The sequence below is a fragment of the Emydura macquarii genome, unplaced genomic scaffold, assembly GCF_026122565.2.
Source record: "Emydura macquarii macquarii isolate MOO-44397 ecotype Brisbane River unplaced genomic scaffold, CSIRO-AGI_Emac_v2 contig_587, whole genome shotgun sequence".
Taxonomy (NCBI): domain Eukaryota; kingdom Metazoa; phylum Chordata; order Testudines; family Chelidae; genus Emydura; species Emydura macquarii.
The window spans coordinates 12,347,807-12,375,025 of record NW_027130724.1 but is presented as its reverse complement, the minus strand read 5'-3'; the positions used below and the strand labels follow the sequence as shown (position 1 = coordinate 12,375,025).

The window sequence follows — 27,219 nt, the reverse complement described above, 5'->3', positions numbered from 1 at the left end:
CATTGGGTCTGGGAGCCAGGGCCGGATTAACTCTCCTGTGGGCCCAGGGCTATTAATTTTTTGGGGCCACTTACAGTGGTGCTCTAGGGGCTGGGAGCACTCGGGTCAGCCTGGGGCAGACCGACCAACCTGGGAGTGAGGCAGGCCAGCACTGTGGCGCGGCATGGGCCGGCAGTGCTCTGGGGGCTGGGAGCATTCCGACCGGAGGCACTCCAGGGGTAGGGCCTGCTGGTGCTGTGGTGTAGTGGGCCGGGCCTGGGGCAGACAGGGCAGCCTGGGGACAAGGCGGGCTGATGCTGTGGTGTGGCACAGGCTGGCAGCACTCTGCGGGCTGGGAGTGCTCGGACCAGAGGTGCTCCGGGACTTGGGGCAGAGTGACCACCTCGGGGGCAGGGACGGGTAGGTTGGGGCAGGGCAGCGCTGGGGCATGGGCTTTTGGAGCACTCCGGCACTGGAGCCACGCAGCCAGCCTGGCAGGTGGTGCTTGGGCCTCCCAGGGTGGGGCAGGGCTCTGATGGGAGAGGGATGGAAGGGGCGTGTCTTCGGGCAGAAGGAGCGGGTCTGGGAACTAATCTCTCCGAAGGGGTGGTTCACCAGTCGCCCAGATTTATTTTTGCAGGGCCCCCTTTAGCCTGCGGCCCTAGGCTGCAGCCCCTAAAGCCCCTGCATTAATCTAGCCCTTCTGGGAGCTCATTTAGGCCCCCTTCAGACTCAGAGGGTTCGTCTTCTTAGGATCAAAATCTCCATATAAATATCAGGAAGTTATGGGCCATCTGTTTGGTTTGCATGGCATTCCTCCTGCATATGACAGAGCAGAATTTGTTAATGCTCACAGACAATACAGCAGCCATGTTTTATGTACCCAAACAGAGGGGAGCCCATTTGAGGAAGTTATGCTTAGAGGTGATCTTGCTTTGTGTAATTTCTTTGGCGTCATCATGATCATCTAGTCTGACCTCCTGTATATTGCAGGCTACAGAACTTCACCCATCCATTCCTGTAATCATCCTCTAACTTCTGACTGAGTTACTGAAATTTTCAAATCATGATTTAAAGACTTCAAGTTACAGAGAATCCACCATTTACACTAGATTAAATCTGCAAGTGATCCATGCCCCATGCTGCAGAGGAAGGTGAAAACCCTCCAGAGTCTCTGCCAATCTGACCTGGGAGAAAATTCCTTCCTGACCCCAAATATAGTGATCAGTTAGACCCTAATCATGTGGGCAAGACCCACCAGCCAGACTCCTCCCCATCTAGTGTCCCATCACCAGCCATTGGAGATATTTGCTGCTATCAGTCACAGAGCAGCTACATGCCGTTGTAGCAGTATCATCACACCATTCCCTCCATAAACTTATCAATCTCAGTCTTGAGCTGTTAGGTGTTTTGCCCCCACTGCTCCCCTTAGAAGGCTGTTTCAGAACGTCACTCCTATGATGGTTAGAAACCTTTGTCTAATTTCAAGTCTAAACTTGGTGGTGGTCAGTTTATATTTATCAACCTGAAAGCAGTTTACCTTTCAGGAGTTCAAAACACTCTGGCAGATCACCTGACCCCAGGTCCTTTGCAGGTCACCATAAGTGGTCCCTGTGTCCAGGTTTATCCCAGGCCATTTTTCAGCAATGGAGAACTCCCCAAGTGGACCTATTTGCAACAACAGAAAACAAAAAACTCCTCTTTTTGATCCTAGGCAGGTCACAACCTGTGGTCTCTGACAGATGCTTTCCTCCTGATCTGGTTAAAAAGGCATGCTGTATGCCTTCCCTCGAGTTCCACTACAGCCCAAGGCCTCGTCCAAAGTCAAGCAAGACTGTGCTCACATTATACTAATAGCCCCAGCATGGTCTCCTCAGCATAGGGCTAGTAGAGTCAAAAACCAATGAGCCAGATCTCCTCTGCTGCTCCCAAGAGATGCAGACGTGATTTCCCATAACCACAGCAGCCTCCTCCATTCCAACCTACAGGCCTTCCACATGACAACATGGATGCTTCATGGCTGACATCCTCAGAATGAGATTGTACTAAAGGAGTACAAGAAATTTCCATAAACAGTAGGAAGCCTTCTACTAAGTCTACTTACCTTGCTAAATGGAAAAAAAATTCCATTTAGTTTATGCAAAGAGGCATCTACCCCACCCATTTCAATTCCCCATATCCTGGACTATCTCCTGTTCCTGAAACAACAAGGAACAGCTTGTAGTTCCATCAGAGTCCATCTGGCAGCTATCTTAGCTTCCCATCATCCAGTGGATAACTGATCAATCTTTTCAAACCCCTTTGTCCATCTGATTTCTAAGGGTTTGGATAGGTTATACCTGTGGATCCACAGCCCAATTCCACAATGGAACTTGAATTTAGTTCTAACAGAGTTGATAGTTCCCCCTTTGAGGTACTAGCAACTTGTTCCCTACTACACCTCTCTATGAAAGTGGATTTCTTGGTTGCTATTACCTCAGCCAAGAGAGTAGAACTGTGAGCCTTAGTGTTGGAACCTCTCTATACAGCATTCTTCAAGGATAAGGTTTTTCTTCAACCTCATCCAAAGTTCCTGACTAAGGTGGTTTCTGATTTTCACATTAATCAAAAAATTTACTTACCAACCTTCAAAGCTTCATTCAAGTAGGTGGGAAGAGAAACTCCATTCTCTAGATATTAGAAGGGCTTTCATTTTTTATCTAGATTGGACTAGGCTTTTCAGGTCATCCTCACCACTAGTTGTCATGATTTCAGAGAGAGTAAAGGGCCACCCAAAGTCCACTCAGAGAATCACCTCCTGGATTTCTGGCTATATTTATTTATGCTACTATTTGACAGATATGGAACCTCCAACTAAAGTGGTGGCTCCTTCAGCTAGATCACAGGCAGCTCCCATGACCTTTCTGGCTTGAGTATCCATCCTGGACATTTGTCTTCAATCCACAATTTCAATCCACAAAAAATTCAAATCCACAAAAAGTGTGGCCCTTTATACCTGTCTACAATGGTGCAAGACATCAGAGGGCACTCATGCTGCCCTGACAGATATTGATGAGGGAAAACTCTCCAACAACTGAGCACGAGGTATGCACATCAACAGTGAAATGGACACATGCAACACATCTAAAAAAAACAGCTAAGGAAAAGTAGGTAATTGGTTTGGGAAGAGGGATTGTTTTGGGTTTTCTTACGACTGACTAGATTTTATTTTGAATCAGACTCTGGAATTCTCATTGATTTGAAAATAGTTTATTACATTTTCTGTAACATATTTGATCCTTTACAGAAAATGAAATACAAAACAAAAACAATTAGGTAGTTGCTAAACAAAATAAGGACAAAGGCAACAAGTTTGAAATGGATAAAAGGAAATTTTACATTAAGCACAATAAGCCTGTGGAACTCATTGCAAAGATTATACAATGTAGTCTTGGTCCATGACTACGGCTTTTAAGAGGTATGGTAATACTAATAATAATATCATTATCAGGACAAAGAACTTAGAAGGATGCAAAACAAGTAGATTAGCATTTATAGGGATTGCAAGAACATTAACTGTTATATTAGATAGACTTAGGAAAAAGCTTGGAAAAGATAATAAATACTCCAAGCTTCAGGGCATAAACCAATCTCTAGCTAAGGTTAGAAACTTTACCTGGCTGTGGGATAGCCACCTACTTTAACTTTAATGGCTGTGGGATAGCCATTTAATAATTTCCCCCTTTGGATTTCTTGCATTTTGTGTGTCAGACAGAATTCTTATCTAGGTGGACTATTCATCTAATGTTGGGTATGACAATTCCATTGTTTCCATTTTTCATCCTTTTTATATTTCCTGCTTTTTGTAACATTTTCCACAGCTTTAATGTTGTTTAAATATAGATTGTTTTGATAAATTGTATTTAATAGTGTTATGTTTATCGATTAATATATTTTTAAATTCAAATGGTAGTTTTAAAAATTGTAAATGTGTAGCATAGCCTCTAATTTTTCTGTATATGGACCTGGCTCTTTAGAATATGTTTAATTATTGTTTTGGCATGCTGCCAAATTTGACCTCAGGAATGCAAACAAGAGAAGGGAAATGATAATTTGACAGTTTTTAACTCAACTAGATCTGAATGGAATTTAATGTAAAAAGCAAAATGAATTTCTGTAGAGTTTTGTCCTTACCAAATTTCAAAGGCCTGCTACAAATAATGGAAATGTTAGTTTCTTCCCAAAAAAAAACAAAAAACTGTTAGGCAACCTAAATATGGGAGTCCATTAGTCCAGCTCCTCCCATAATACTTAGAGAAAACTGTATAAAGAGTTTGTTGTTCATGAGTTCTTTGCTGATTTTTAGATCATAATCGTGTACATGCCACAGATGTTCTTCATGCAGTATGGTACCTCACAACACGGCCCATTCCTGGGTTTCAGCAAATTCACAGTGATCATATAATGGAAAGTGATATGGGTATGTACCAATATTAATTTTTATTTTTCTATCTTCAGTAAAGATATTTTAATCAAACTAGAATAATTACCATAGATAAATTGAACAATAGTCTGGAAAAAATCCTTTAATAGTTGTTCTTCAATATTTTAAAGTTGAAAGATAAGAGAGTACCAATATATTCCATTTGCAAGCAGTATGTACCTGATTTTAGGATAATTAATTGATTGAATAATTGCTGATGTGCTTGGCTCTTTAGCCAAGAATACTGTTTTACTTAGATAAGTTTCTTCTTCTGAATGAGACCTACATCTTCTGCTGCAGTCAGCATGTTTCTAGTAATTGAAATACATTAGGCTAATATTTCTTTATTTAATTAGGAAATTAAACATCTCGAACTAAAAATACCTAAGATTAAACTATTTAACATAAATGGAGCTATGCTTAATGTTTCCAGTGTAAAAATGAGATTGTCCTGAACAACTGAGGGTCCTGTTTTATTTAGCATATACAGATATTATTCTTTCCAGTTAAGATGAATAAGACTTGTTATTCTAAGCAGTTTCATACTACAACAACAACAAAAATAGCGTTCTTAAAGGAAAGAATCAGGGATGGTAAATCCAGAATTTGAAGTACCTTAGTTTTTCTAAATATGTTTGGCCAAGTCCATATAATCCTTTGTACTGTGTTATGTTTTGATGCCAATTTTTTTATTGAACTTTGTTTAAAGAAAAAAAAAAAATCTCACTGGCAATAATAGTAATGGCTGGTTCTTCATATTAGATCTCAAAGCTTTTTACAGTCTTTTAATATATTTTCCCTTCACAACATCCCTGTGAGGTAGAGAAGTAATTTTATCACCATTTTACAGATGGGAAACTGAGACACCAAAATGCTAAGTCACTTACATAGAATTACATAGGCAGAACAGAGAATTGAACCTAGGACTTCTGTGTTCTTAGCCAGTGCCCTAACCACTGGCCCATCCATTCTGCAGATGCTATGGAGAAAAACACCTCTGTAATGACAGATTTATAGTATCCAAGTTATAAACAAGTGTGTGATAAAGTTAGATTAATAAAAAATACTATTGTAGTCTCTTAGGATTGTGTAATCACACTCAAATACTGAATACGTAACAGATCCAGCAGATCTTTGAGAAACTTCTTGAATGTGCCATTGCAATACTGTCTATGTAAGCCAACCAGTGTAAATATCTATATAATGGGAAACTGGTGATTTTTTGTATTTAATTTGTATTCAGTGGAGCAAACATAAAGAGACATCTAGTATTTACAAATAGTGCTACTTTGCGTCTAAATATCTAAACCCAGAGGATGCATTTGGTAAGGTGTTAAATATGTGTGCTTTACTAACTGCTGAAATACAAAGTTGCTTTTGTGGAACTTGAGAAAAGGATATTGCCCACCGATTTTTACAGTTGCACTCAGACATAAATGTATAGAATGATATCCTGGCCTGTTTGTGGTCAGTGAGTGTTTTGCCATTGATTTCAACAGGACCAGAAATTAATCCGTAAACATAAAAGCCAGAAGAGATCTTCTGATGAGTTAGTCTAACTCTCTTTGGAGCTGCCAACCCCTACTTACTGGCAAACATCTGGCTTCTATCATCTGGCTATAGCCAGGACTTTCTGGAGGAAGATAAAAAATGACAAAAATATCTCCCCCCCAAGTAAAAATGATAAAATTATTGTTTTATTGCCCTTGAGCATTCCAAATTTGAAAAATTATTATTATTTGAAAGGATTAAAAAATAAACTAATCACACTTCAAGACTTTCCTATTAATGGCCAGATGTGTAATAATAATAAAGATTAATAAAGATATTAAAGCAGTAAAATCCACCGTTTGTTATGCAGTGTCGAAAAGACACATTATAGCATACTATGTGAAAAGGAGCAACTTTAGAGAGGAAAAATTGTGCGGAGAGTTCCCTATCATGCAGATCCCCCTCGTCTGACTGAAAGGGAGGGATGCCCCATGCAACATTTCTCACTTCCCACAGAGGCCTCTTCATGGGTTGGGGAGGCCAAGGAAGAGTGGAGAGGCTGGGGGTGGGGCTTGTGGGAGTTGCATATTGTCCTCCTTTTGGGCTTGTTGAGTTTAGGGAGGAAAAGTAATATATCATGTACTGTGGTGATTCCTGTTTTAAAAAAGAAAACAAAACATTTTGAAATTATCAAAACAAAATGTTTCAGTTGACCCAAACTGAAAAGGCTTTTTCCTTTATTCAATTAAAAATGTTCAAGATTTTGATTTTTTTTTTTTGTCCCGATTAGACAGAGTAAAAATGTTTTTGAATTCTCAAAAATATTCTAGAGACAGGAGAACAGTTTCCAGTCCAGCTTTATTAACCATGTCTTTCGTAACTCAATGAAAATCCTTTGATTTAGTTCCTCTGCATTTGCTTAGCCAATGAGCATCATTGTTGTTTTTACTTTGGATGCATGTGGCCTTGACTGATCATGACTTTCCAGGAGTAGCAGATCATCATCTTTCACTTCATTCTGTTTGGCCTTGATGCTGTGGCCACCTTGGTTCTGTTGTAATTTTCTATGTATGAAGATGACTTTTATCAGAGATGAAGAAGAGACTTCGACAAACAGAGGAAAAGCAGAACTGGAGAAAGGATGCTTAACTGATGATTTAGTGATTTTTCTGGTAGTTCCAGTAGTAGATCAGAGAATTCTGTAGCAAGTGGAGTTGCAGCAATGTCTAGGATACAGTCACTGTGCAGACAATCATCACGTGTACTAATTTGAAGCACTGTTGACCTGAGACTTGATGGGTGCTCAAGAAGTTTTCAGTTAAATTCTGCATCTTCTGGATTCTTTCTTTGAGCAACAGGAGAAAAAACAGTATTGTCCAAAATAGAGGTCCCAGACAAATGAGTTATTGCAATTGGATGGGGTAACACTTAAACTGTGGTTGTTCAAAGCTTGCATAATCCTATGGGTCTGAAGAGAATATGTTTCAACAAGATTGTCCTGGTAGAATGCTTTCCCCACCCTTCTATGACAAGCCTCACTCTCTGAGCACAAAATACTGTATTACACGTCTAAGTTTCAACTTCAAGAGACAGCAGGCCACATGTAATATAGTGCAAGAATTTCAATCTAACTAGCGTGACTGAACTGAACTTTGTAAGTGGTTGTTAATTTTACAGTCATGACTGTACAGTGAAATAGTACTGTAATACTTGCTTATAAGATTACAGGTATTTATTGAAACACTGCAAGTATCAACCCCAGCACATACAGGCAGGACAGAACTTCCTGCTCACCCCATCCACCAGATCAAATACAACAATATAATGACATACAAGATAACATCATAACACTATGATAAATATAGAGAACAAACTACTGGTGGAGGTAACGTCTGCAGTAATCTGTCTGCACTACAACTTTCCCCATCTACTTGAATTAGAATTTAAAACACTAATACCAAAGGAATCCAGGTGGTCTGCGATCCTGGCAGTTTCTGTATTGATCTGCCTGCTCAGTCATGGAGACATCACTTATAGTTGGATCTTGACTATCAGTGGGTGCAGCTCAGTGGTATACTGAGGATCTCTGGTGCCCGGGTACCAAGCCTACATTTGCGGACCTCCCCCGTGTCTCATGCCCCTCCCTGCGCAAGGCAGGAGGGGTCCCGGCGCTGCCCCCCAACTGCTTGGGGACAGGAGTCTGTACCTCCATGGGGGGGGGGGGCATGAAGCACGGGGGGACCAAAAATGTAGGCTTGGCTCTGCTGCCTCCCTCCTCCCCGCAGTTACATGCCACGCAGCACCTGCCTCTCAGCTGCAGTGGCAGCCTCGCAGCCTGGTGCCAGCTTGGATGGGGTGGCTTCACCCCACAGCCTGGGGAGGGGGGCTGGGCCAGCGCTTCATGACATGCGAGGGGGAGACGCTGAGGGGTGCCCCTCAGAGCCTCCTGCTCCTCCCCTCCCCCCCGGCCTCCTACGTGTGGTGAAGGGCTGGTGCCCAGGGGCCTTGTCCCATCCCCCCTCCTCCTCCCTCAGGATGCCACTGGTGCAGCTGGATTAGGTCTATCTGTTGTGGACATATTTTCTGTTGAAGACTGCAGTGTCTTGAGAGCCTGAGGACACTCTAGAAATTCTTTATAACAGGTCTCCTACTATGAGCCACAAGAACCTGCTGCAGTGCCTTCAAATCCTCCTCTACTTCTCTCTGGGATGGTTGTTGAATACATAGTTTACCCTCCCTTTTCTTTCAATGAATCTGTGCATCTATTCTCGACATAGTACAAAGGGGTGAGCTCTTGGCTTTTTGTATGAGCAAGGATAAGTTGTTTAGTTTTTTAATTATCATGTAAAGTCACCTCCAAAAAGGAGTAAGTTTGGGATTTTTTCCAGGCAGCTTTTTTCAGTTGAATAGCCATATCTTCTCTCCTTCCTGGATGGGCATTTAATTTTCCTTTTTCCTGGCATTTTGTACCTGACATACTTGCTTCTGACTCATCTATTCCTCTGCCTTTTGGAATGCTGTCTTCAGGTAGCTGATATAAGACTCCACCATGTGTAGGTGCAGGGAGCCTTGCTAGTTCTTCAATTCACAGGGAAGTATGGATTTGCAGAATCCAAAAATAATCTCACAAGGAGAGTAGTGGACAGTTGAGTGCTGGTTGGTGTTATATGCAAAAACGTCAAAAAGTATCTTTGTATCTTAGTCTTATTGGTCTTCATTGACTAAGATCCTAAGCATAGAACCAGTGGTGCAGTTTACTCTCTCCACTCCCCAATTACGTGCAGGGTGGGTGACACCAGTCCTCACCTTGGTTATCTGGAGTTGTTTGTAAACCTTGTGTAATAACCAGGATTCAAATTCCTATCTTTGATCACTGCACATGCAACTTCTTTGGGCAAAATTGCAACACTGCCTGTTTAACCGAGACAACTGTAATGGTCTGAGCCATTTATCCTTCAGTGGCTGTACCACCCCATACTTCGAGAAGGTGTTATACACTACCAGCAAATACTGATTTCCAAATGGTGTTTCTCATAGTGGGCCTTCAAGTCAATCTATATGAACTCCCAGGGTTTACTCGATTGAACATTTCCCTAAAGGAGTGCATCTCCTTGCTTGTGCGTTCCTTCCTTTCCAGATCAGACCGGTAAGCACCCCATCCTTAACATCTCCACTCATGCTCAGCCAAGAAAAATCTGTTGTATACCTGACTCAATGTCTTTTCGTACACCTGGTAGCCTATTGCTTCGTTGTCATGAAGACACTCTAGTATTCTCTGAAAACTTGTTGACAAAACAATCCTGTTATCTTCATACACGAGCAAGTTAGTAGCCAGATCAGTGGACAATCAACTGTGATGAACTTCCCCAGTCTGTGTCTACTTTGATAGATTTGTTGTTGCACTGAACATAACTATTGGTCTTTAGGGCTGTTTTTGCAAGAAGTCCTCATGAGACCAGCTTGAGTCTATTTTCACTGTCCTCTCACAGCTAAGAGCACATTTTGCTTTCCAGGTTTATGGTGAACTGTGAATATGTATTGTGACAGTTTGTGAATCCTTCTCCATAAGCATCGAATTGTGCTTTTTAAGGAGCCACTGCAGGGCACTGTGGTCTGTGTACACTGCGAATTCCATACTTCATAAATAGAGATGATAGGCCTTGACACGCCAGTTCTGACACAATAGCCATACACTCCAGTTCTGTAGCTGAATACTAGGTTTTCCTTGTGTTTAATTTGCAACCTCCAAAAGTCACTGGTCTGTACCTACCAAAGTCATCAATTTGTTCAAGTGCAAACCTAACAGCAGTCTCTGAGGCACCACAGGTTACTACAAAGGCATGGAATGGATCCAGGAATTTAAGCACAGCGTGGTTTAGAAGTCCAGACGCTCTTAGTCAGCTGATATAATGGTGCTGGCTGCTCTATGGTATTTTTTTTAAAGTACTATACTGGCTTCTGACACTACCAGCTTTTCTGTCCTTATTTTGCCAATTGTTATAAATGTTGTATTTGTTATGTCTTCTGGGTTGTGTCCTGGCTGCTGGTTTTTTCCCTCTCTTAACTGCTGGATCTTATTCTCCTTGCTGCTAGTTATCCCATGTTGATTATGTCTTGGGTCTTTTCCAGTGATGCAAAGTTTTAGCCATTGGGTAGAGTAGATCTGAAATTATTTACATTTTCAAATCCACCTGACCAGTGGCATTGTGCTATGTGCATGCTGATGTCAGCACCAGGCTGTTGCAGTAATCAAAATATTAACGGCAGCAGTGATTTGATGTCAATATGCTAAATGTTGTTAGTTGAAAAATTAAATAACGTCATTTTAGCAAATTTGTAAAAGCATAGGATATGCATCTGGGTGTCAAAGTATTGTACATAGAATATTGCATTCTGATTAAAATAACTGTTTTCATATACTCCTAATGAATACATGCCATGTGTATATATGTGATTGATATGCAGCTAAACATGTATACTAAATTCAAAAGCAGAGTTATACTCACAGTGATCTCATGAGTTTCATTTAGATTCTTGAAAAAAATAGCTAAACAATATTGTTAATACATTCTTAAAAGATTATAGAGAATGAACTATGCATTATAGCTTTCTAAAGGGTATATAGTAGAGCTGGTCAAAAAGAGGGGATCCCTCCTGTGAAAATTTTTGAGGTTTTGTAAAAAAGGTTCATTCTGAAGAAGGCCAGAATGTTAAAACACAAATTTTTTTTGCAGAAATAGATTTAAAAAGACAAATTCTGTTTTGGAGAGCCAAAATGGAATTTTTTGGCTGCCTGGCCATCCTAAGGGAATGTTCTTGTCGATTTCACTGACATTGAAAAGAGCCTTCCAGCCCTGCTACCAGAGAGGCAGAGAGCATGGCCACTCGGTCTCCACATCAGCCACGCAAGCTCTGGGAGCCAGAGGAATACTGCTGTTCCTAGGTGCTATGGAGGCAGGGAGTCAAAACAGCCTTCTCTGTCCCCGGAGTTAGGTGGGAAAGTGTTGTATGACAAAACTGCATCAAATCTGCACTAGATTTAGCAAAACATTTTGTTCTGCAAATCAGTATTTTTCAATGAAACATAGTTTGGAAAATTTCCAGTCGGTATATAGTCTAAATTGTGTAAATCTAATAGACTTTTATTTTAATAGTTGTGAATTCTAGCTTCTGTTCACTTTTTTTTGATTCTCTACACTTTTAAACATATAAGAATCAGTGTTCACTGTTGTTAAAGTATGAAGCTTTTAGAGATTGTTGAATGAGAACAGTTCCTAATAGTTGTCTTTTGTTCCGTTGCTGTTTATTTTATGGGGTTGGAAGTTTTGCCAAAGCAAACTAGTGCCCAGGGTCATTTAATTAGATAGTCTTTCAGCAACACAGCTGTTTATTAGGGCCAGATTCTTGATACCTTTATTCATGTTGGGACCACACATGGTCCCACTGATTTCAGTAAGGTACTACTTAATATGAGTAAAAGTGTCCGAATCTATCTCATAATTAAATAAGTTTTTCTGTGACTATATATAAGTTTATTTTTCAGTCTTGTGACATTCTGTTGAGGTCTTCAAACAATTTCTCATTGAAATGGTCAGTCAGATGCCCAGTCATAACTGATACTTAGCTTCTGCATCTTACTTGACATTTTTGTGAGTTTCTAATCTGAGATAATGAGGAAAATCATTGTTTTTTTCATATTAATATCACTCAATCATTCCCATTTATAAAGAATGGGATTCTTTATAAAGAATGCTTTTAAAAATTACAATATAGCTGTATGTCTTTTCTGTTGGACGGAACAAACACAAAGTAAGAGAAAGTTCCTGCCCCTTATAGCTTACAATCTAGTGTAAAGCCTGGTGGTAAATTTGTGATGTGGAAGCTGGAACAGAGATTGGTTAAACTCCTATAATATATCTATTTGATGTGAACAATTTTTAATCCCTGAGGAGCTGAACAAGATACAGACTGGTGATCTACAGGTGAAAGGCTCTGTACCTCATTAGCAGTGCTCCAAGGCATCAATTCCGTATAATCAGTAACATTATCCCACTTGCGAATGAAGTTTGCTTTCTGGAAAGATAAGTTTATTATTCTGACTTTTTTTTTTGGAACTTACACAGGCAGGGTCTTCCACTCAGGACATGAGCAAAATCTCCCACATATTGCTCTCAGTTCCAAACAAACAGTCTGCTGCACCCCCTGTTCTTAAAGAGGTAGCTACCTTTAACCAAAATATAAACACTAAAAATGCAACAGTAAAATAGATATTAAGACAACATCCGAATTCACTTGTAAATATGTTTTGCAATAAAACCCTTCTCTATAATTACTCTAGTGTCCTTCACACTAACTTTTATACATATACGTATCTATTTTTTCACCCCCTCATGGGTCATTAGAAGGGTTTGAATCCACGAGTTTCAGCTCCCCACAGCCAGGGGTGTGCACAGGAATTTAAATTTGACCCCTTTTGGAGGTGCATGTTCTGTGCCCCATCCCAGCCCCTGGGAGGAGCTCACTCTTCCTCCCCTTTCCTGACTTGGCCCTGGCAGGAGCTCACTTTTCCCTTCACCCACGCCCAGAGCCAGAGGAGTTCTGTGCCCCTGACGATTAGTGGGGGCAGGCATGCCCCTGCTTGCCCCCTCTTGTGCATGCCCCTGCCAAGAGCACAGCCCTTCAGCTGTAGGAGAGGTGGTATAACTGGTGAGATAGAAAGTATGCTACCATCCTTTATGTGGATCAATTTGTACAGAGAGATGCAACAAACAAATTGTCTCAAAATTATTTGTGAGACAGGAGTGGCATACTTGGTGTCAGTATTTTTGGTTTTAATACTGTCTCACAACAGATTGTGACCTAGTGGTTACAGACAAAACACCCAAATGTAACAACACCCCAACATGGGTCTTCTGTTGGGATTGAACCTGGATGTAAAAGCATGGCCTTCTACCACATCAGCGAAAGAGTCAGATCTATTATAACAAAAATAATAGCAGAGTCATAAACCTCTAAATGAGGTCTAGCTGCACAAAGCCATGCTTTGTTCATGTTAGTTACAGAAGTATCTAATTTACCATCTTCCTTTCAAAAGATTGTGTGGCAAAGTAGATCTGCCATGGTTCTTTTGTATTAGAGAGGTAGGTTCTGTTCCCAGCTCTACCTGAAGTGACTTGTGCCAGCTCTCATTTACCTTACTTGTGATATAGATGAATGATAGTTACTTCCCAACACTGCAGTATGAGATGTTGGCTCATAATAAGTGTTGTGAATAGCAGAGAACTATTAGCACCAATCTGAAAGAGTTGGGGATTCTGGGCTTCCAGTTTAGTGCACCTGCTTTTAGGCTATGGGACATTATATTGAGGTGTCTCTCTCCTCTCCCACCTTGCCCACATCTTGTGACAGCCAGAATGTTTTAATCATTGCAAGAGTTGGCAATACTGAATCTTTCCTTCTTGAGAAGCTGTACTGTGATGATTACATTGCTTTCTACATAAACAGAAACATAATAACTGGTTGACTGCAATGCATCCAAATATATATTTATACATTAATAAGCAATTAATTTTAACTATAAAATATTTTTAAACAACAAAATTTACTCCAAAAAACACAAGGATGTGTATGCAATTTAATACAATTCATAGAATGTATTTTATAATGAATTTTAATATAATTTTGAAAATACTAAGGAAGAAGTTATTCTTGAATATTCTTAATATTGTATTTTGGTACTTTAATTTTTCCTAAATGCAGATAATGAAATTGCCCCTGGTCAAGTCAGTTATATTTCTTCAAAGAGCTGCGCTATTGTTGATGACAACTATGGATGCATGGCATCAAACATTCCTGCCCTGGAGTTGATGGCTCTTTATGTAGCAGCTGCCATGCATGATTATGATCATCCAGGTCGTACAAATGCTTTTCTTGTGGCTACAAATGCACCTCAGGTAGGAAATGTTTTACTGGAAAGCTAAAATTAAAATGTCCAGCTTTCTGATATGTAAGAAAAATAAGGAAAATAGATTTTACTCTGTACATTTACTAGTTCTTGTATAGGAGTTGGTTGCCATATTTCATAAGACCATTCTTTTCCCTTAATAGGTGAGCAAGGAAATTGATTTGTGATTACCTTTATAATACAATTTAACCCAAGAAATCCCAAAGTGGTGTGTGTGGGTGTAAGTAAAATCATTTTCAAGTAACAAACTTGTAAAGAATAAAATAAATCAGTGCAACTAAGCATAGGAACTATGTTACATATTGGGCTAGCCTTTGGGACTTGCCAAGACCATGGTTATGGATATTCCAATTTTTTTAAGCCTTTTAATTTCATTGGTGCTCTTTACTATTATTTCAAAACAAAACACCCCAGTTTCTAGCCTTTTGTGTTGCATAGGTAGCCTTTTCATCAGTAAGTTTGAAGTGAAGGCTGGGAGGATGTTAAAAGAAAAACATAAGATGAGAAGAACATGTCATGCCTTAACATCTGAGAATGGACAAAAATATGAGAAACTAAGAGGAAAGGAGATGCTGCTTTTCAAAGAAACTGAAATGCACAATAAAAGGAAAGAGATGAGAGAGAGAGAGAATAATAAAACAAATAGGAGATAGGGATAATAAGTCACAAAGACTTTATGGCATGTTGGTCCCGTATATACTAGGGCACATCTGTTTCAAGTCCAGCATGGCTGATTCCCCCAGGGAAAGGGAATAGGACAACTGCTTGTGGGTGTTGATAGATATTTCTACAGTGGGATCTTCCACCTTAGAAAATGTGAACACCCTTCAAGTCGGTTTAAGCAAAAAGAGAGACTTCCAAGTGCCCTGTAGTAGATAGGGAATTTGGGACCTGGCCGAATCAGGGTACCCCTCTTCTTCCCAGAAGCTCTGGAAAGCTCTGCCCTAGGCTGAGAGATGGAACAATTAGCAGTGTCCCTACTCTACTTTTCAAAGTGTAAATCTGTATATAGTTAAATTTTATATTAGTGTTAGAATTTGGATTAGGTTTTTAGTATTAGGTTTCAGTTGGGTAACTTTTTATATTGTTTTTGGTTACCTGGCACACAACCTTCAGTCTTCATGGCTGATCAGAAATCCCCTGTTTTGAATACTGTCCTTCACATACATGGCCATTCCCCTCAATAGTGGCCATACTAAATGTTTGTTTTGTTTAGAAACGGGACTATTACAAGCAAATGTTCTATTTGTTCCTCATTTTCAAAATGAACACAAAAATTGAGAATGGAACAGTCTTCCTCATCTAAACATGCACCAGCAGCTACTATGCATCAGGTGTCTGCCACTTCTATTCTTTCAGCAAAGTCTCTGTTCCAAAATAGTCATCAGGCCAGGGTAAGACTCACTATCATTCCTTGGGCATGTAAGGACTGGTCATCTTCTCAGGAACCCCTTAAAGAAAAGAAGACAAAAATCTCCTTATCAGATCTCTGCTAAGGGCAGTTCATGGCATAAATATAGTCCTGTAAGGACCTGAGGACTAGAACCTGGTCTGCAGAGTCTGGGGTATTCCCATAATGCTACCAGAAGGCCCTGCAGAGGCACAGCTGGGGAGCACTGTGGAGAATAGGTACCACAGGAAGTATATCCCACGAGACCCAGAGTGACAGTATGCTGCAGCCCTCTGATTGGTCAAGTGCCCCTACTTAAGCCCAGGGGTTGCCCCAGGAAGTTGTCTGGGCAACCACACAGACCGTGGTCAGTTACTATGCCGGACTTCACCTTGTCTCCTGATCTCTGCTCTCTGACTCCAGCCTAACTTTGACCTGACTTCTGCCTCACGATCCTAACCTGGTACTGCCTCTGATCTCCAGTCTCTGACTCCAGCCTGATTTTTACCCCGATTCGTGCCTCTCAGCTCTAATCTGGTACTGCCTCTGATCTCCAATCTCTTACCCCGGTCTGACTCTGACCCTGATTCTTGTTTATGGAACCTGATCTTGTAATTCCTCTAACTCTGGCCGAGTGACATCTGTCCCTGGTGGACAGACCTCAGCACAATTGCAACTACTAGGCAAGACCGCCTATGTCCCGGTCCCTTATAAGTCCCTCTGATGAAGATACATTTTCACCCTTTGGCAGTGTTTCAGAGCAGCCTCCTGCAGTTATCTGTACTGAGTCTGCTGTACTACCCTTATGGGTCTCGGCACTATACTCAGTGCAGTTGGTCTTGATGCACTGATTTTGTTTGTACCAATAGTCTCAGTACCACATCATTCAACATCAAAGCTCTCTCAACTGGTGTCTTCTGGTACTGACCATGTCACCACCCAACTTTATGGTGCCAGGGAATTTAATGGTGTCAGATTTTCCAGTGTCCCACACTGGCACAATCAGTCATAATCCTGTTTTCAGTACTGGGATCAGCTAAAGTGTTGGTACAAGGCACTTCTGCTTTATTGTTGAAGGATTCAGGAACAAACCACCCACAGATTCCTGTTAAATTGTCTTCCCCTATGAAGAGGGGATTATTCTTTTCCTTCGTCACCTCAGATGAACGTAGAGAGAGTTCTTCTTTGTACTCCCCAGCCTTTTTCACACCTGATGGGGTTTCTAAGGTTCAGGGAGAAACAGAAAAGATATAGGAAGATATTCACACAGTTTACCTGTGATCCACACTAATGATCATATTGGGCTCCAGGGGATCCTCAAAATCTAAAGATACTTGTCATTTATACAGTCCAGAACAAGATCATCTTATGGAGTAGAATCTACCAGACCTCATGCAAATCATCAGCCTCTTGTTTCTCCTGTCCAGCAGCAGCTCCACACTTATGAGAAGGAACACTGATCTTCTTCCTCTTGCAATATCATTGTATTCACCTGATGAGACTGTAGCTTCATCTTCACTAACGTCTCCAGATGACTAAAAAACATTTCAGAAGCTTCCTAAGAGGTTGACTGAAGCACTTGAGATCCTGGAGGTCCCAGTCAAAAGAGGAATCTTGTCTATGCATAAATATATTGGAGCTCAGAGTGTTTCATCTGGCATATATTGCATGCTTATCTCTAATTCAATACAAGCCTGTACAGATCATGGCAGATAACACAGCTATAGTGTTCTCTAAAAACAGGCACTAAAATCATTTTGACTTTCTAATTGGTTCTATGAAAGTTCACCTAGCAACTAAATCTCTATCATCCACAAATTCAAAATTGCACAGTATTTTCACACTCTGTGGTGTCTAGGTTTTTAATAGGGTTTGTTCATGTATTCCCTATAATTAGAGAACCCCGTTACCCCTCCTCCCGCTATGGCATTTTAATGTGATATTAGCTGGTCTGATGGGGTCTCTCATTTGAACCATTAGCCACATGTTTGTTACATCATCTTTCCATGAAAGCATAGTTTTTGGTGGCAATCACTTCTGCTTGTTGGGTGGAAGAAATTCAAACTTTAATGGCAGGTCCACCATCTTTCATAGAGATAAGGTCTCTTTTAGGCCACATCCAAGTTTCCTATGTAAAGTTGTATCTGACTTCCATATTAAGCAGAACATTTATTTTCCTGTTTTCTTTCCCAAACTTCATGCTAGTAATTCTGAAAGAAAATGTCAGTCTTTTTATTTAGATCGAATCATTCAGAGTCTCTTCTAGGTTATTTATAGTCTAAGAATAAAGGAGAAAGTAGTTTCTTCCTAAAAACTATACAGATGGATTACAGAATGCATTAGACTGTATTATCAAATAGTGAAAATTGATTCCCATGTCAGATAAAAGCTCACTCCCCTACAGCTCAACCTGGAACTGTAGTTCCTTCAGAAACATCTCTAGCTCTGAAATTTGTAGAGCACCACCTATGATTCAGTTCATACACTCATAAAACACTATGTTATTGGGAAGGCTTTCAGAGCTGACACTTACTTTGGCAAAGCAGTTCTTTGATCATTGTTTGTCTAGGACTCTGATTATCCACCTCCTAGCATGTGATCACTGCTTAGGAGTCACTAAGAGCGGAATACATATAGACAATCACTCAAAAAAAAAAAAAAAAAAAAAAAAAGCTGTCACTTACCTTGCAGTAATTGATGTTCTTCAAGGTGTGCGGGTGTGGATTCCACTTGGCAAAAGAGCTGAGAGGCAGTTGGTCTTGCTCCACCATTTTATGTTCTCAAAGGAGTGGAGGGTGCAACGGCAGCAGGGATGCAAACATGGGCCATCGGGCATTGTTGGCCAAAAGGTGCCAATATCTGGCACACATGACGCATACGCACCAAGAGTAGAGACCCATTGTGCTAGCTAGGCACTGTGCAAACAGAGGAGCAGATAGTCCCTGTCCTGAAGAATTTATAGCCTAAACTCTATGTTGTTATGAACATGAGAGTAATATTTGAACAAGTAAAGCTGCTGAAAGACCTATGTAAAAAAGCATTAATTAATCTAAGATTTACAAAAGAAATAATCAAAACTTGGCTTCTATCTATTTCATTAAGTGTGGACATCAGGTTGGGCTCATTTCCTAGATAAAAGAAAACACACTATATTTTATATAAGCTCTAAATCAATGTCCAGATACTCCTCCAAAATATGATGTAATGGAAATGATGGTAAACTCAAGATTGTTTAAATTTTCTGAAAGAAATAGAAATCAACTGGAGAGATTAGTAATAGTTCAATTTTGCTCTGACTGATATCCATTGATAGCTTTGTTTGAATATCACCAAGGTAAGAATTCAGAAAAAATGTCAGAAAACAGAGAAATCTGTGCAACAGTGTACACGTGACAAAGCCTACATTTATATATAATACTCATATACAGTATATACAAATATAACTGAACCTAGAATAGAATCTAGCAACTAACCAGAAGATATTTGAAGCTAATAGATTACATTCATTTGTTTTCAAGATATTATTTTAATTCAGAATATTTTCATTCTGAATCTTATGGTACATCTACACTGCACACCACTGGTATGTGTAGCTAATGCCACAGTGAAACGTGGGCTGCATCCACACTGCAGTGAGTAGTTTCACATGGCAGTGAAAGGTTCTAGTAAGCGGGAAAGGCAGTGGGGAAATGCTCTGGAAGCACCCCGTTGCCAGAGCCTTTCCCTGCTGTCTCCCCCACGAGAGCCTTTTCCTGCTGCCAGTGTCTTTCACTTCAGTGGGAAAAGGCTCAGCAGCAGAGTGGCAGCAGGACACTACACTGCTAAAAATAGCCATCTAGATGGGGGAGGCACTGTTTGGACATATAATGTGCCATACAGGGTCTTTATTCGCTTAAGCAGTGTCTCACCATCTAGGCTGCTGTTTATACCCATGCTAGGGGTCATGCAGTATATGTACTCTACACATCACCATAAGGAGTATAGATGTACACTTAAAGTACCAGGTTTTAACAAGGTCTGCCACTGACTGTATGTCACAGGAAGTAGAGCACTGTGCTGCCATCACAAATTAAGCCACTGCCTTTCTAATTGCTGATACGCCACTGGCCAACAGACTGTTTAAAACTGTTTTCCTTAACCCATTTAACTCCACTGAACATGTTGAAGTAACAAAGTCTTTGTTGAAAATTCAGCATCCTACCCTTCAGCTAAGTTGTGAGAACTCACAATGCACATGCTTGAGGGAACCCATAGGGACTGCTAGCAAAATTAAGGAAACCTGACTTGATATTTTTTATATTTCCAAGATAAAAAACCTTTCAAGATGTCTTTGTACATTTTACAGATATAAATTATGGGGCAAGCCAAATTTTTAAAAATTTCCATTGTAGATTACCTTATATTCTTTGCTAATTTAGTTCATATACATGTGATTCAGCTATAGAAATTTAAGATTCACTCTACTTCATTTTTGGAGGATGATTCTTTGGTACATACAACAGACTTTTTACATTGTTTAAATGAATTAATGTCTAATTGTTTTTCCATAAAGGGCTTCGGTTTTTTCTTGAACATTATTTATGTACATGTTATTAATTTAATTAGTTTACAGTTATGCTAGCTCCTCCGTTCAAAAAACTGTTTTCTGTTCAAAATTCCAGCACTAAAACTTTTCTTGCCAGAATATTGATCTTTTTATTTCTCGTCTAAGCTTCAATTTTAATAATTGCCAGCTGGGATTTAACCTGGAGCATAAGCATACGGTCCCATAATTTTTACAAATGGTAGTTATTCTATAAGGGGTGCCAGAGATGATTGTTATAAACTGGCCAATAATTCATTCATAAAAGCCAGTTTAATCAAACTTTTCACTTGAGTACTGTTTTAAAGGTAAAATAAAAAAAAAACATTTTAATAGTTAAAAAAAAAAAAAAAAAAAAAAAAAAGTAAAACCTAAATGAAAATATAGTTTAAAAAATGTTTTGCATTGATATATTAAGCTTTTGTTCTGCATCTTATTTCCGTCTCTTCTTCATATCAGGTAGACATATTAGTTCATATTCACAAACAACCACTGTAGCAACAAGTGGTAGTAACATAAAGCATATTTTACATTTCTCAAAATGTTTTTCTTAGTGATAACAATTTTACAGTAAAATTTACAGGATTAAAAATAAGACTGGTCTGATTATTTTTCCCTGTGCATGTCTGCCTACAAAGAAGACTTTTGTTCAGCTCAACCTCCAGAACTAGAAAGCAACTTCATGTTTTAGCTACCAGCTGCGCTAAACAAAAATGTCATTATTTAGCCTTTACACTATTCCTCTTTCAATTACAATTTTGAATCTTAAATCACCCTTTTACATTTTTAATTTCTTTGTAGGCTGTGCTCTACAATGACAGATCAGTCCTAGAAAACCATCATGCTGCTTCTGCATGGAATCTCTTTTTATCTCAACCAGACTACAACTTTCTACCTAACCTTAATCATGTGGAATTCAAACGGTTTCGTTTTTTAGTGATTGAAGCAATCCTGGCCACTGATCTCAAGAAACATTTTGATTTCCTTGCTGAATTTAATGCCAAGGTTTGTTACACAAATTAATGCCTGGGCTTAGCTGGTCATAAGATCGTGCTGCTATCAACATTATTGCTCAATGTTTATTGCTTTTAATAAGTTAAATGTAAAGAACTTTGAACTGTAAATGTCAGCACACCAGTAGGAAGACCTCGCTAAAGCATCTCCTACATAATTGAGGGTTCTTACAATCTTTTAAAAATCAAACAGTTGAACATGCCTTAGGGTAGTAATATAGAATTCCACTCTGATACTTGTCACTTATATTATATTTCCCTTTTCAGTAGAAACCTTCAAAACTGTTATGCTTTAAAGCATTAGTTTTTAAGAATCAGAAAATCCTGTGCATGCCTGCATTAAATATCCATTACAATCTTTGTTTTGCACATAATAGCAGAAATTGAACATGAAACAAAGGTACCTAGTTTCTAGACATCAACTATGCTTAGATTAAGAAAAGATTGAAAAAGGTTCAGTGGATATATATGAAAATCATGAGCAAAAAATAACTTTAATTTTTTTAAATGGGGAAAGAAGATAATATACTAATTTCTGTTATTAATATCCTGTAATAACTATGTACATTACTGAGGTACAAACCTATAAAGAAGGGGAAATTGATAGCACATAATTACTGTTTTTTCAATTCATTACAGTTTCTTTAAATCTCAAAATAATTATAGTCCAATCTAATTATTTGCTGCTGGTAACATCTGTTATCTCCATATTCTTTAAAAAAAAAATTGTAAAGGTCTTTTATGATTACACAAGACAGAAAACATTACAGAAAAATTAACACAAAAGTACATTATTCTACAAAGACTTTAAAAAGTAACAAAGAGATTTATAGCTTTTCTTTACAAGAGTATCCAACATTGTTTAAAAAAATTATGTTTATTCAAACAGGCCAATGATATAAGCAGTCATGGTATAGAATGGAACAATGAGAATGATCGCCTGCTAGTTTGTCAAATATGCATCAAATTAGCAGATATTAATGGCCCAGCAAAAGTTAGAGATCTGCACTTGAAATGGACAGAAGGCATTGTTAATGAATTTTATGAGCAGGTAGGTATGGAAAGCATGATTTTTTAAAAATAATTGGTTGATAATAAATTATAAATTTTGGGGATACAGAGCTTATACTATATGTGGGTTATTCCTTTTGTTACTGCTTTAAATTATTTCTGTTTTTAAAAGAATGAATCCTTCAAATAACCTTTTTATAGTAAGCATATTTTTTAATTTCTATTGATTGTGTTAAGAACTTGAAAAAAATTTCCCTACCAATTTTATCTATTTCTCAAACATTAGTTAATTTTCCTCCTTTGTTTACAACGATGCTATTTAACAAAAGCTTCTACCATAGGAAGTTGCTTCCAGAGAGTCCCCACTTTTACACCACAATCTTATAAACACTTATGCATATTGCCTGTCTTCACTCATGTGAGTAGTAATGGATCTATATGTGTGAGTAAAGTTTGGCATTTGCATTAGAGTTTGCAGCATCAGGGCTACAAAGTCTCATGTCCCTGTCATGAGAGCTTCAGAATCATAGTAATCCCCTACAGGAGAAAGCAACACACTGCTTCATATGCACAATGAGAAAAAAGCTTGTAGAATGTCTCACATTCTCCTCCTCCTCCTCCTCCTCCTCCCAGAAACAGATGTCTGAAATGGTCTCTGACCAGAGGTGGTTTGTTTTTTTATGGGGTTTGGAAAGTGTATAATCTGCTCAAACACACAATAATTGGCAAATAAACTGGCAATTCCAGTTTCCTCTTTGAGTGATGGTCCCTAATATATTCCATTGGAGGTTATGCATGCACACCATGCATTTGGAGTTGGAGAATTTTGAAAGTGGTGTCCATTGGTCCACACGTGCAACTTGACTCGCCTCATGCTTCCGTCCAAGTTGATAAAGGGCAGGGCCACATGATAAAGGCCAACTGCATCTTCAGTTCCTTCTCATCGCCACATGGTCCAAGTCAGAGCCTTCAATATCCTCATCTCTGATGCACTTCTATAAAGCACAGTTGTAAATAGTTTTATCGGTAGTTTTAACTGTAGTTTTATTAGTTTTATTTCCTTCATAGCTTTTGGTAGGGTGACTAGTTTTAACAGTTATATTTAGAGTAGACTTTGAGGATTTTTTCCTGTCTTCTCCTCCCCTCCCCATAGCAGACTATGCCCAGAACTCCGGACTTCAAACTCTATGCCTCTTGCCCACGATCCTTCTTGCTCAGCGACAACCACTAATGCTGCCTCTACTGCCTGGGAGAATCTCACTTTGTGGCTAGGTGCAATATTTGCCAGTCCTTCCCCAGCCATACCTGGGAAGGCTTAACACTTTGCCTCTGAAAGTATCTCATGGAGATGGCCATGAGACCACATTCGGATCAAGGCTGGGGAACACCCCCATACATCAGCCTGATTCAGTGAGGAGCACAGCTCTTGCTGCTACATCTGACTCTGGTGCTGGCAGAACCACCCCCACAGACCCCATGGCAGGGCTTAGTTGGGAGATTAGGAAGCACTCCTATAAGCATGGGACTAAGTCTTCCTCCAAGTCCAAGAAACGAAACATTCCCTCTTCTAGCTTAGCCCAAGATGACAGAGTATGTTCCAAGGCACAAGAAGAAGAACCATAAACAAAGGAATCCAGCAGTTTCGGACTACAAATCATCAGTACTGCCATCTCTGGCACCCCCCAAAACATGAGACCCTCCTATACTGGGAAAGACCTTAGTGCCAGTATCAATGACTGGGAAAGAGAGAGTGCTCCTCATGCTAAGGCAATCTGGATCTGTGGCTTCACCCCAAGATGTCTACACCTTGCCATATCCAGAGTCTCCTCCATCTTGTCCCTACACTTCCAAAGAAATCATATCCCCACCCTGGGATGTCCCTACGGTACAGGGTATCTTGACTTCCTCACGTGTGCTATACGCTATTCCATTGGCTCCAGTGGTACTGCTGTTAGAACCGCAGTCTGCCTTTTCCTCTTCCGACAAATTGCAACCAGGAGAAGAACCTTTACCATACTGCTCCTATGCACCATCACGGAGACTGACATGTCCATGGGATCAACTACCTCCTCATCCTCTCCAGAACCATGTGAAAACCCCTACATCTTCCTGCAGACCAAGATTAATGGTCATATTGGGGGCCCTGAGAGCAGTATCCTCCTTTCAGTATCCACAAGAGAGTCATCACTTGCTTCTCCCCCTAGGGATCCATAAAGCAGGCCCATGGATCCCATAGCAGAAGAAGAATTTTATACTCCAGTCCTGGTACTTCTGCTGGAGCTGACTAGAATTCCTATCCTCCTCACCGGGCGAGGCTGTAACTGCATCATCTCCTTCTCCACCAGATGACTTCAGACAATTCCAAGAGACTTTACAGTCAGTTGAAGGGATCTCCAAATCCCACTGGAAGAAATCCAAGACTCCCAACATAAGCTTCTGGATATTCATCACACCTTAGGACCAGTGAGAATAGCACTGCCAATCAAAGATACTGGAGTCACCCAAGACAGTGTGGCACATCCCTGCCACATGTACGGCCATCCCTAAAGGAACAGAGAGATGCTATTACATTCCATCCAAAGGATTAGAATTCTTCTTCTCCCACCCAACTCCGAACTCATTGGTAGTTCAGGCTGCTGCAGTGAGAGCTAAACAGCAACACTCTCCATCTACACCTGCAGACAAGGAAGGAACTCTAGATCTTCTGGGAAGGAAAATCTTTTCTTCCTTCAGTTTACAATTCAGGATAGCCAATTGTTAAGCATTAATGGCCAAATATGACTTCCTGAATTACACTAAATTCAAGAAATTTGTTAATACCCTCCTACAACAAGATTGTGCCTGTGTTCAGGCCCTCGTTAAGGAAAGGAAATTTATAGCCAGAACTGCCTTCTAGTCTGCAGTAGATGCAACTGATAGCTCCTCCAGGGCCACGACTACAGCTAACATGATGCATAGAGAGTTCTGGCTTCATGCTTCTGGTTTTCCAACACCACTGAGGACCTCCCTTTTGACAAATCCAGAAGACAGAGGAGTCTTTGTATATACTGAAAGACTCTAGGGCTACCCTTCGCTCGTTAAGCATCTACACTCCTGCCCTGAAATGAAAGTTCCACTGCCCATTATCCACCCAAATGTACAGGTCTCTTCAATTTAATTAACAGAGACCTTAAGAACCCCCATGTAAAGAACAAAAGATTGAGGTCTCACTTCCCTGGGTTCCCCCTTGCTGGCTTCTATGTCTCAAACTCAACCTCAAGCCAAGAGGTATTTTTGACACAAGCTCGGGAGTTGCCAACCACCAAGCCCTTTGGGGGTTGTTTAGCACTCTTTTTCATGCTTGGAGTGCAGTAACAATGCACAAATGGGTGCTGAATGTCATAGAGTTTGTAATGCCAATTCCTCCAAAAAAACCCACTCCGTTGTCCTTCAAGGACCGCTCTCACTACAGTATTCTTGCCCAAGAGGTGAACTCTTTATTACAATGGGGATCTATAGAATGCATTCCTCTAGAATATCAAGTAACAGGGTTCTACTCAACTTACTTCCTGATACCCAAGAAGAAAGGTGGTTGGAGACCAATCCTCAATCTCTGCCACCTCCAGTTTCTGCATCTGCAAACTCCAGTTTCATATGGTCACATTGGAAGAAATAATTCCGTCCTTAGAGAAAGGCATGTGGTTCACAAATCTTGATATGAAAGATGTTTACTTCCACATCAATATTCACCCCACCTACAGAGGTTTTGTCAGATTTATGGTGGGCACCAGCCATTTCTAGTACATGGTACTTGGCTTCGGGATAGTTACTGCTCCCAGAGTCTTCACCAAAGTATTTTCTGTAGTAGCAGCTCATGTCTGGCATTATAGTCTCCTGTTTTTTCTGTACCTTGATGACTGTCTCCTGGCTGCCAGGTTCTGACAGGAAGCCCATGAGTTGACTTCATGTTACTCAGCTTCCTTTCTTCACTGGGAGTCAGCATCAACATGGAGAAGTTGATCCTCAACCCATGCAATCACTGGACTTCATTGGGACTACCATAAACCATCACAGCACAAGCATAGCTGCCCATAGACAGGTTTCAGGTAATGAACGTCATCATAGCTCACATCATGAACAAACCTTCTGTACCAGCCAGGACCTGGCTGTCTTTTCTTGCCCGCATGGCTTCATGCACCTATGTGACCCCCTTCGTGGGACTTCACCTTCATTGCCTTCAGACATGGCTACTCTCTGAGCTGCAACTCCATGAACCTCATGCTGCAATTCCAGCCAAGGTACTGTCCTCCCTCCTATGGTGGACAGGCCTACATCACATAACTGTGGGAGTCCACTTTCTTCCCTATTTCCTGGACAAAACTATCTACAACGCATCCCTTTTAGGCTAGGGAGCCCATATTGATGACTGAACAATACAAGAGATGTGGACATCTTGAGAATCCAGGATGCACATCAATATCCTGGAACTCTGAGCATGCAAATCTTCTCCGAGTGATTGCACAAGTGCATTCCACTGTAGGTGTGTGTGCACCCTGCACACTGTCGACAGAAATTTTTCCCTCAGTGGTACATTATTGGAATGGCTCAAATACCATCTGGTGCTGCCCACCTATCGCACTGGTATAAAGTACCCAGCCAACCCCACATTTCCTCAGTTCCTTCTTCTGACAGTGACAGTGGTTGGAACTGCTATCCTTGTTTCAGCAAGCTCTCTCTGTGGTTTTCCCTGTTACATATCTGTACATAGTTGGTTAGTGGTAATTAGTTTGTCAGTTTTTAATCAGTTTTAGTTAAAGTTTTAACTTAGGTCGTTAGCACAATTGTTGT

At 40.2% G+C, this 27,219-nt stretch overlaps 2 protein-coding genes across 2 annotated transcripts in view; one reads left to right on the top strand and one right to left on the bottom strand.

Moving 5' to 3' along the window:
- The window catches only part of PSMA1 (proteasome 20S subunit alpha 1), a 505,652-nt gene that overhangs the window by 262,734 nt on the left and 215,699 nt on the right, over positions 1-27,219 (bottom strand). The window lies entirely within an intron of this gene.
- PDE3B (phosphodiesterase 3B) overlaps positions 1-27,219 on the top strand; it is a 238,160-nt gene that overhangs the window by 202,451 nt on the left and 8,490 nt on the right. The window contains exons 12-15 of the mRNA XM_067540721.1: positions 4,325-4,438; positions 14,192-14,385; positions 21,170-21,373; positions 22,271-22,432. Of these exons, the coding sequence (XP_067396822.1) occupies positions 4,325-4,438; positions 14,192-14,385; positions 21,170-21,373; positions 22,271-22,432 (674 nt within the window). The remainder of the gene's footprint in view (positions 1-4,324; positions 4,439-14,191; positions 14,386-21,169; positions 21,374-22,270; positions 22,433-27,219) is intronic.